General features: G+C 38.6%; 1 protein-coding gene across 1 annotated transcript in view; it reads left to right on the top strand.

The window, feature by feature from the left end:
* LOC586866 (transient receptor potential cation channel subfamily A member 1 homolog) overlaps window positions 1–12,146 on the top strand; it is a 52,407-nt gene that overhangs the window by 3,044 nt on the left and 37,217 nt on the right. The window contains exons 2-4 of the mRNA XM_030994932.1: window positions 4,596–4,815; window positions 5,452–5,537; window positions 6,378–6,584. Of these exons, the coding sequence (XP_030850792.1) occupies window positions 4,596–4,815; window positions 5,452–5,537; window positions 6,378–6,584 (513 nt within the window). The remainder of the gene's footprint in view (window positions 1–4,595; window positions 4,816–5,451; window positions 5,538–6,377; window positions 6,585–12,146) is intronic.

Genomic DNA, 12,146 nt, shown 5'->3' with positions numbered 1-12,146 from the left:
ACTAAACGAGATCTTAATTAGCGATCGTGATATATTTTGATGTCACATGGTGAAGTTCCACAAGTGACGTCACGACAGCCACATGGACTTCTGGATCGAGCCACCTCTTTGGAGGTGTCATGGTAAAGTGGTTCAGTCACTTGACTATCAATCCAATGGCCTGGCACTATTGACGTCTTTTGGCAAGATATTGTTCCACATTTGCCGCTCTCCACCCACATGTGTAAATGAGTACCTGGCAACTGACCATTTTCGTAATGTAGTCGAATCTAATGCATAAATCTTTGTTAAGTGCCGCGTTACAATGAGAATGCAAATTACATACACTAATTGTTGCTAGGTAGGCCGAACATTATACAGAAAAAAAGGAAGAGCTACCCGAAACGATATTACGACACCTTACTCCCAAAAAGTAACACCGACCACCCCACACCAGTGCCCCCTCCCATCAGTCTAAAACAACGCTACGCCACTACCTGATCCAATCCCCTTCATACATGGGTTGTATTGGATACACAAATGCAATGCAATCTGTTTCTCCGGAACATTGATTAGGCCCCTCAATGCGGGAGTAACAATAGCGACTCCTTTGCTTAAACCTTCTTTTCTTTTCAAGGTTTTCTAGATTTTGTTAATTGAAGGCGTTCATTAAACTTCGATGAACGATTTGATACGGTCCAAAAAGCATTTCCCCCTAACATTATCGATTTGTGAGTGGGCATAACAAGTTAAGGAGGGGATTTGTCTGAGGGGAACTTCTTCACGATCACTACAGGCAGGCTGTTGGCTATAGGGTAACAATCGTTGAGCGCCAGGAGTGTCAAATCTGACAGACATGAGCGGTATTATGTACAAGAACCCACTATTGTTAATATTATTATTATGCAAGTCGTTGAACGAAATGTCTTGGTAGGAGTAGTACATGTAGTAGTAATAATTAAAATATAGCTTACTAAATATGAGCGGGAAAATACTAAATACAAGTTAACAAACTGCATTTGACCATAAAGGTCAGTAAATAATAATAATAATAATAATAATAATAATAATAATAATAATAATAATAATAATAATAATAATAATAATAATGATGATGATTTAGAGAAAGTATATGATACAGTACAAGGAATTTATAGGTTGCAGAACAGATCATATGATGTAATAATACAGCAACAACAAAATATGTACAAAATGCTCTACTTTATTAAAAACATTATTTTAATTCAACTAAGGTTACAGAATAAGGCGTGTTTTCAAGAGACTCTAGAAGATTTGCAGAGTATAGGAGCATCTTAGGAGTTCTGAAGTGCTAGGCTGCTTCAAGGTCAAGTGGGTGATCTCATACTCCTTGAATAAGTGAGTGTTGAAGCATTGTGTCGTTGCATTAGTAAAATAATCGTCGATATCACGTAGTTTTTGCTATTTAGCTGTGTCCCCATATTAAAATAATAAAATAATAACAAACGTGTTTGCTATCCCTGCGGATTTTAATATATAAAAATTAAACGACGAGTATAATATATTTCCAAGTAAAGCGAATAGTTATGAGACTATAAGGATCTTTTTTTTTTAATCCCTGAAAGGTTCGAAATATCCGAGATGGGGTGATTACCCTGTTACACCTTCTCCATGTACTTCGCTACATCGCAGTAGCCCCACAGACAAATGTATTATTTCAGGTTATTGAACTACGTCTGGTTACCAACTTTTTGCATGAACGCCCCCGCCCCGCCCCCGCATAAAGTATCGAGTAATTATGAAACTTTTGTAATTGATAGGTAATAGAGTGCGGATTTCGCGTGAGAAGCGAACAAAAACAAGAAGAAGAGAAAAATGAAAATGAAATAAGAACAAGCAAAAACAAACAAAAAAGTAACAGCCGAAGAAGAACATTATATGTGATCAGTGTGGCATACTCTGCATTATCTCTCCTTTCTTGTTCTCTTTTTCTTGATTTTGTTCTCCTTTCTTTTGTGCAAGACTTTAATATCCCTCTATATATCTCTCTCTCTATGATCAACTTAGTATCTATACAGCTAAGCTTCGCCCTTCCCCCACAACATGTACCCACTACAAAAAAGGAGAATGGCTTCTCTCATTAGTCTAATATCATGAATAGCACTCTATTTAATCACGTTTTAAAAAGTGTGTTTTCATGCACGGTATTGGAGCGTGGCAAAAGAAAAAGTCCTATTCTGAAATGACCCAACTTAAAATCGTCTAACTCAAATGGTTACTATGTTGGGACGTTACTGACTTTTCTAAATTATGGGAGTGAAAGTATTGATACGTTTTTAAGCATTAACAATTTAAACACACCAATGAATGAAACACGGCGACTCAGCATCTTAACTTTTTAACTGTGATCTCTCAAGATAAATAAGCACTTGGAAACAAAATAAATACAGTTCAATGAGTTCAATTTATAATTCAGCAATTGAACTGGTTTTTACATTTGACAAAGTGAAGATGTCTGTAATTATAATCGAAGAAAAACCTGACCAGACAATAAATTGAACGCAGTACTAAAATAACAATGTATATATTCATGTATTAGTTCATACACTCAAAGATATTCAGTTTTGCATGAATATACATAGACTAAAATTTTGATTTGAGAATATAATGAGATATGAATAATAGGATATCAAGCTTCAATGCCTTTCAAATGCAATTTCAATGCGGAGACTTGTCGACAAGCGACGCGTCACGACGTTGATTTTGAAGACTGTCAATGTTCTACTTCAGAGAAGCTGAAATGTTCGGCGTCCTGAACTTGGATGAACTACATGTAGTCTAGGAGCGAAGACCCAATCCAAACATTGACGAAACCGGGAAAAAAACTCGGCGACAGTGAAAATCCCTGTCAGTTGAACCCGATAAGTACCAGGAAAAAACATAGAGATGAGTTATACAAAGCAGCTATTATACGAAGTGAACAAGGTTACAGGCAGACGCGTACGCAGGGAGGGGGGGGGGGGGGGGGGGTTAAACCCCCCTTGAGTTTTTTTTTTTTTATGTTTTGAGTATGTGTCCTCTTACCTCTTAAGGATGTAGCTGTTGGGAGCTATGCCGATGATCGCGGGGAGAAATTTGTTCGAATCCCCTTGGAGAAAGATTACACACTAAGTGTAAATGATAAAGTATCAATAACCGGGAAACTGCTCTGCTCTGAACTAAACGTAATGTAACCCACGATTTTGCGTAACCAAGAATAACATTATTTACATAATAAATTACAACAGTCCGTGTCTTGGAAATATCTTTTTTTAGAATTAACCGTGTCTCAGAAATACCAAATTGCGTTAAATTCGAGTTTACACGGTAACACATGGAATTAAAAAGTTTTTTCAGTAAATTTCTGATTTCTTAAATGAATTGAAAAATCGTCACTACAGCTAAGCTGTCACTATGACCCCAGATTGTATATACAAAAACAAAATATTATCAATAATGATAATAATTGCTCTTTATCGAGCGTTTATATCAGCATGTTGTGAAGCTCATGGGCGCTTAGACACTGTTCTGTATAGACGAACAACCCAAGTAACTAGCTCTTAAAAATATCGGGTATGGATTTACACTTGTTGGAGAGTGGCAAATTTGAAGTCGACTTGGTAAGATAACTTATGTCGCCATGACAACATGAACTTTTTGTGAAGTCGACTTGGCAAGATAATTTATTTCGCCATGTCGACTAATAAAAGTTGATAAGTCGACATGGTAGGTTAAATATCTTTACATGTCGACATGATATGGATATTAAGTCGACTTGACAAGATAAAATATCTCGTCATGTCGTCAAGTAGAAAGGCACTTTAACGCTTCCGTAGCATTGTATGGAGCGTTCGATGAATTTTCGATGCCTTTAAAAATGACTTGCTTCCCTAGTGCCTCAGTCACATCTTTGCGTATTTGACTTGCGTATTGCTGCGTATGTATGGCACGCCGTTTAAAAAGTTATTTCTATTTCTTGATTTCAAGAAATGATTTTCTGTTGTAAAGCAATGGTTATTCTAGATATCAAGAAATATGAATAAATGTTAAAACGGCTAGCTATAAATACGCAGCAATACGCAAGTCAAATACGCAAATGTGTGACTGAGGCAGAACTTGTGGGTATTCAGTGACCCATAACCAGTGTTGTTTATAGTGATGTTGAGAATGATCTACATTTAGAGGAGATGGTGCACATAATGGCTCAGTTATCAAAAAATTTAGGATACCAATTATGAGACCAAGTTACGGTTTCCATACCTGTTTCTACAACGCATGTAGCTTTCTTTGAATCAGTATAATAATCACATGCATCATATTTGCAGCAACTGGTTACTTTTTGATACAAGAAATCATGATATCACAATTCATTACATTTGTTAACGTCAAATGTATCATGTGTTTTATTAGCAGAGAACTATATCATTTAGATTAAGCTCAATGAATATTCAACGAAGCTTCATCTTTCAAGGACATCATCTTTCCAATTTCTGTTTCCTTTGTGGCTAGTATTTGTGAAATTCAGCTCCTTTTTTTCTTTCTCTCTTTCAAATGTAGTATTTACATCATCTTTGGTAATATTTTTTTTTTGTCTGCAGTGGTACTCCTCCGGGTTTCAATCACAGTACACAGACATCGTGGTTGCGGGGGCGAAGATGGGCGACCATGAGAAGATGATGGACATGCTTAGTAAGCTCGGTACCGAAGGCTTTGCCGCCATCATCAGAGAGCATGATGGGAAGAATAATGGGCCACTTCACTATGCCGCCCTCAACAACGATGTGCTCATGACCAAGTTGTTGATTCAGTATGGTGCAGGTATTTATATGTCCTGTGATTTTCCTATTGATTTTTGGGATCAAGATTGGTATAATTATGATTCAATTCAGAGCGTTCCTTGAATTAGGGAAGGGGGGGGGGGATCATGGGAAAGAGCACATTGACTAAAACGTGATGAAATGAGTGTGTCTTCTAAACAAAAAATGGGAAGAGTGGATGAAGAGCCTACATACTCAAGCTCCACCCCCCCCCCCCCACCATCAATGTGGACCCTGTCTATCTACATATTGTTCTAATTGTATTGATTCACAGAAAACATCGATATTTAAATCATAATTCTATGCTTTATTGTAAGATCACGAAATAGGTCTTACTTTTGATTACATTTTAAATAGAAATATTCTCTTTCGCTTGTCCATTATGCAAAACGTGAATTAATCTAAACTAAAAACATTATATACAAGATATAGGAGAGATGGCTAAATATGGTGGCATTGATAATACTGTATGAAACTCAAATATTACAAACTTCTCGTTGTTTATCCTTGATCTTGAGAAGAAATATACAAATTGTGATTGCCCGGCCTTGCTGAAGAACAGCTATTGACTGTAAGTATGCCACCGTGCTAAAATAAAATAAACAAACAAACAAACAATTCATTTTTATCATTGCAGACGTCAACGATATCGGAAAAGGTGGAAAGCGGCCTCTTCACTTCGCAGCGATCGGAAAAGCCAGCGACAGGGCTCCTACAATACAGGTAAATCTTCGGATAACAAGTCGCTGTCCAATTTGAAACCCATAAAATGGAATGATATGGATGACAGCGCCTAAATTTGCTTATCTTTTGAAATGGCATAGTCGAAAAGTATGTTTCGCCATTAGCAGACTTTTGCTCATAACCGTGACTATAACTAAACAATCTCGAACTAAAATGTAAATGATCGTCCTCAACTGACTTTTACAAGATTTGCGATTCGTCCGGATTGACTGAAAATCCTCGAATCAGTCACAAACTGATACACTCCTGTCTCTTTACAGACCTGCGATTCACATTATGTTGTGACCGATTTAAATACATCGCACTATTTATAAGACAAGGACTATCGTTTATTTTTGTAATAGCTAGCTTAACAGTGTAAATAGTAGAAATATATTTGAAACCGGTCAAGGAAAGGTCTAGCAAAAGACCATATTATCCTTTCAAAAGTTGGAGATACCGATCGCGGATCGATTTCGGCTCGCCTTTGGCATTGTACATGTATATTGCATATGATGATTTTAGGATATTATCACACAAAACACGATCGCAAAGTCTTTCGAGACGTCACTCCAAGGTCAATTTAAATGCCCTAATGAAATCATATCCAGATTACGTGATAGGCCATTGTAAAGTTTGCGTATTTTAACATGTGATGGACTAGGCTTCTAAGAGTGCCTCAGGTTTATTTATCGAATTCTTTGCGATATACCATGGACCTACTATGAAGGAATATGGATATACTATTAATAATGAAACTTCGGCCATGTGTTGAAATCGTTCCAAACCCGACTCCATCTCTATTCTTTAATGTATTTTTTCTTTTAATTCGTTGATTAGAGCAATGAGCAAGGCGACCTTCCGTCATATGCCAAGCAGGCCGATTCATCGTCTCAAAGCTCAGACGAGAAACCTGACTCTGACGAATTCCCGCTACGACTCGCCAAATCCATCTTGGGATTAAATTTCACGAAGAAGAAAAAGAAGAGAAAAAAGTCAGAGATTTCATTGAAGAGCGGTGAGGACGAAGTGAAACATCCGTTGGAAGTAAGTCTTTTTTTTCTTAGTCAGGAAGACAGGATGGTGGTGATGATGGTGATGATGGTGGTGATGATGATGGTGGTTGTGATGATGATGATGATGGTGGTGGTGGTGATGATGATGGTGGTGGTGACGATGGTGTTGTTGATGATGATGATGATGGTGATGATGATGATGATGATGGTGTTGGTGGTGGTGGTGGTGATGATGATGAGATGGTGGTGGTGGTGGTGGTGGTGATGGTGATAATGGTGGTGGTGATGATGATGGTGGTGGTGATGATAATGATGATGATGATGACGATAGTGTTGTTGATGATGATGATGATGATGGTGATGATGATGATGATGAGATGGTGGTGGTGGTGGTGGTGGTGGTGATGATGATGAGATGGTGGTGGTGGTGGTGGTGGTGATGATTGTGGTGGTGATGATGATGATGAGATGGTGGTGGTGATGGTGGTGGTGGTGATGATGTTGATGAGATGGTGGTGGTGGTGGTGGTGGTGATGCTGGTGGTGATGATGATGATGATGATGATGATGAGATGGTGGTGGTGGTGGTGGTGATGATGATAATGGTGGTGATGATGATGATGGTGGTGGTGATGATGATGATGATGATGACGATGGTGTTGTTGATGATGATGATGATGGTGATGATGATGATGATGACGATGGTGTTGTTGATGATGATGATGATGATGATGATGAGATGGTGGTGGTGGTGGTGATGACGATGGTGTTGTTGATGGTGATGTTGATGATGATGATGATGATTGATGATGGTGGTGGTGGTGATGTGCTTGTTGGCCCTTATTTTTGTGGTGGATGTGATCACTAGGGCTACTAGTACATGTATAACCTTGTTAACGGTTGAAAAGAATTTCATGATCACATTTATGTTTTATTAATTCTATTTCCAATATGTTTTAATTTCTTCAAGACAATATTGTGTTGTCGATCATAATTTCATTTAACTTTATGTCTCATTGTAATTTTAGGGGAAAGCAATAATTGTTGCTAGATTTTAGCAAAAATCGTTTGCCATGGCTGCTCTCACCGTTTCAGAAATCATAATAATTAGTGGTAACCCGACACATGCTTCGCCGACGATTGCTCCGCGACATTTGCTCCGCGACATTTGCTCCGCCGACATTTGCTTCGCCGACAATTGCTCCGCAAAACGCGACAATTGCTCCGGTGACATTTGCTCCGCCGACAATTGCTCCGCCAACAGTTGCTCCGCCGACATTTGCTCCGCCTGAAGCGACACTAGCTCCGGTGACAAATGCTTCGCCGACAATATTTTTCTTTCACGGGTTATTTTCGTTTCCTTTTTTTCTTCATTTTCTGAATGCATTTCATGAAATAATGTAGATGAAATGAAATGAATGAATGTTGATGACAATATTAATAACTAGATTTGTAATACTTGTTTTGAACAAGTATAGGTGGGCTGGTCTAATTTAAATTTGAGACAAAATAAAGGGCAAATTTAAGATAGCTTATTGTCTCAGCTACAACATACTCGAATTTCGGCGTAAACGAAGCTAAAACGACGGAGATATTGCTCGCGAAAGACGGGAATGTGGAATCCAGTTTTGAAAAAAAGTCATGTCCCATAAAGAATACACGCAAAAAGTGAAAAATTGATATTCCTCCTTTAATCGCAAAAATACGCCATGATGATTTTGTCGAAATGAAAAATCATGTGTAATGCATTTGTAGTGAATTATCTCAGCTAGAACATATCGAAAGTTGGAAGAAAATCAATCAATATTTACAGAGATACAATCAATTTTCCAAAAATATGCTGATGTCATAATATGCAAATTGGAATTTTGAGTTCGGAGGCCATTATGATCACGTCATGAGTTAATTGAGGGTCAAATGAGACAAAAAAAATCATATTTCCAATTCATACTCTACAAAATATGAAACAAAATTTGACGTCACATTACATCCTAAAGAGCTACAATGGATTTTGTATAGGCATGTTTTTGCCCATATATGCTATGTATTACAAGAGCTCGCACGCACGGACGTGTATCTTAAACGGACGCTCACTCCGTTATTAATGGTCAGAAATATGTTAACAAGGTATCAAAATGCTTGGGAAAATGTGCCAAATATGATGACAAAGAAAAATTGGCGATTCTTTGTTCCAAAAAGCCAGAACGCGCGAAAACACGCGCGCATGCGGGTGTGCGAGATTTTTTATAAAATGCTTAAAATGGCCTAAAACGTATGTAAAATTATTTTGAGATTATTTTGAGCATTTTAATATTTTGCGCGCGCACTGACGCGCGTACGTACGCGCACGCGCGCGTTTTTTTGGACCTGAAATTGACCTGACGAATATTGACCTTAATCATGATAAATATGAATCAAAAATGGCTTTTGGCTACGAAGTTGATTTTCAGAAAAAATTACAAAATGGCGCCTAGATGACGTCATCAGTGAAGGTCATAGTTGAAAACGTTATTGTGTTTTGTCCATATGCCTATACAGTGCGTCCCAGAAAAAACGAAACCGAGAAGTATCGATGTGTTATCATAACTTTATCACCACCATGATTAATGAATGATACATATTTGGAAAGCTTATAGTCTCCTCTTTCAGTTGATGCTACTCACGTGATGCATATTTCACGCATGAGTGATTAAAAGCAATTTTAAGGAAGGAAACCAGAAAGTAATTTGGCGGGCGGTATTTGAATTTCAAAGAAAATTTCATATTTCTAGAAAGTTCATTTTCTGCTCTTTCATATGATACCTCAGTCAAGAAAAATGAGCTAGGAATAACAAAGTTCTGTTTGTTGAAAGTTGCCCTTACATTTTCATAATTTTAACAAACGAATTCGTTTTCACTGGGTGCCTGCCGTAGCAAAAAACAGATTCGACAAAAGACTTAACTCCGTTTCGTTGACAATCAGCCATGCATGAAGACTCTCGTCTACGGCCGATTGTCAACAAAACGGAGTTAAGTCTTTTGTTAATTTTACAATGAAACTGTTTTGGAAGTACTTGACCAGCATTGCCCTGCGACTAAGCGTGTCCATCGTTTTCGCTCTCGTCCTCCGTGGTATACAGATGAAATTCATCAGGCAAGACGTCTTCGGCGTAAAGTTGAAAGGCGCTGGAGAAAGTCGCATACAGTCGAGAGCCGCCAGCAATATCTCTCCCAGGTTCATGCGGTCTGCAAGCTCATTGAAAGAGAGAAATCAAAGTACTATACAGAACAGTTAAGCAGTGCAGACGTAAAGAATGTGTTCCATGTTCTGAATACGCTTTTGAACAGGTTACCGATGGCTCTACCGGTTGATAGCTCTACTACATCACTACCAGAGAGGTTTGCTACTTTCTTTGAACAGAAGGTAGAGAAGATTAGAGCAAGTCTTATGACAGGTAATGCAGGAGTTACGGACACCTGTAATGATGATGGGATGATCACGGATGCCTCTGTTCCTATCACCGAACTGTCAGATTTCGACACTGTGACTCTTGAGACGGTCTGCAAATTAATACGTTCTTCACCAAATAAGACATGCTCGCTAGATGCACTACCAACGTGGCTTTTGAAAGAGAACATTAACACTTTTCTTCCATATATTGCATCAATTGTACACACATCATTGAGTAGCGGTGTCTTCCCCTCAGCACTGAAGGAAGCTGTGGTAGTTCCACTGATCAAGAAGAGCAATCTTGATAGGGAAGATCTGAAGAACTACAGGCCTGTCTCAAACGTCCCTTTTCTATCAAAAATCATTGAAAAGGCTGCATTGTCTCAACTCTCGGACCACATGGACGAACATGATTTGAACGTTGAGAACCAGTCAGCTTACCGCCGTTGGCACAGTACAGAGACTGCTCTTCTAAAAGTACAAAATGACATTCTGGGAGCATTGGACAACAGGTTGGTTACCTTTGTCGTATTCCTGGACCTGTCTGCTGCGTTTGACTGTGTTGACCACACAATACTTCTACAGCGTATGGACAAGCTTTTTGGCATCTCAGGAATGGTGAGATCGTGGTTTGACTCGTACCTGTCAGACAGAAGCTTCAGGATGAAGGTTGTGAATGAGCTATCAGAACAAAAACCTCTGAGATTCGGAGTTCCACAAGGCTCAGTGGTTGGTCCTCAACTTTTCAGTTTATACACTCATCCTGTAGCTGATATCATCAAGCATCATGCAGGGATACAACACCACATCTATGCAGATGACGTGCAACTGTACATCTCTGTCGATCCAAAGGACAGGCATGCAATGACAGCTGCTCTTGAGTCATTATCTGCGTGTATCATCAATCTGCAACAATGGATGAAGAGCAACATGTTGAAACTGAACTCTGAAAAAACGGATTTCCTTATTGTTGCTAGTCCACGCTATCGACATCTCATATCAGGGATTGTTCTGACCATTGGTGGTACAGTTATCGAGCCTTCAACCTCTATCCGAAGTTTGGGTGTTGAGATTGACGCTAATCTGAAGTTGAATCGCCACGTGTCATCTCTATCCAGTTCGCTTCACTTTCATTTGTCCAACATAGCACGCATCAGGCCCTTCCTGGACCAGTCTGCATGTGAGCATGCTGTGAGAGCGCTCGTCTCGTCTAGGATCGACTATGCAAACTCCCTTCTCTGTGGCACTTCTGCATTAAATGTGAAGCGTCTGCAGCGAGCTCAGAACCGTGCTGCAAAGTTGGTTTTTCGGGCCAAGAAGTACGACCATGTAACACCTTTCCTACAACAACTTCATTGGCTCCCCGTTGAAAAGCGCATAACATACAAAATTCTGACTATTACATACAAATGTCTTAATAATTCTGCTCCCAACTACCTCACGAAACTCTTACGTAAGCATCAAACAGCAAGACCAGGGCTCCGATCAAGCAATGACCCAGCACTACTCGCAGTTCCAAGGACCAATACATGTACAGGTGACAAATCCTTCTCTTCTGCTGCACCACGCCTATGGAACAACCTCCCCCAGAACGTACGGACGTCGTCATCCCTTTCTCAGTTCCAGAAGTCCCTTAAGACATTTCTATTTAATACTTAATCTGTACCTGTAATATTACATGTAGTTTATAAGTTATTTTGTAAGACAATTTTTTTTTAATTTTTTTTTTTATGCGTAACCAGGAAATGTAATCAGTTCATAAGTTATTTTGTTATTGATATTCTTATATATGTATATGATATGTAAAGCGCTGTGATACATTTACTGTAATGAGCGCTATATAAATGCAAATATTATTATTATTATTATTATTAATTTCGTTTATTGATACGGCAGGCAGCCAGTGAAAACGAATTCGTTTAATAACATTATGGAAATGCAAGCACTACTTTAAACAAACAGAACTTTGTCATTCCTCGCTCATTTTTCCTGATTGAGGTGTCATATGAAAGGGCAGAAACTCAACTTTTTAGAAATGTGAATTTTTCTTCGAAATTCAGATTATCTGAGTAGCATCACATGAAAGAGGAGACTCTAAGCTTTCCAAATATGTATCATTCATTAATTATAGTTGTGATTAAGTTATGATAGAACATCGATACTT

This window comes from Strongylocentrotus purpuratus, unplaced genomic scaffold (genome assembly GCF_000002235.5).
Source record: "Strongylocentrotus purpuratus isolate Spur 01 unplaced genomic scaffold, Spur_5.0 spur5_scaffold_21, whole genome shotgun sequence".
NCBI lineage: Eukaryota > Metazoa > Echinodermata > Echinoidea > Camarodonta > Strongylocentrotidae > Strongylocentrotus > Strongylocentrotus purpuratus.
Note: the sequence above shows the minus strand (reverse complement) of the source record. Positions and strands in the feature narration are given on the sequence as shown.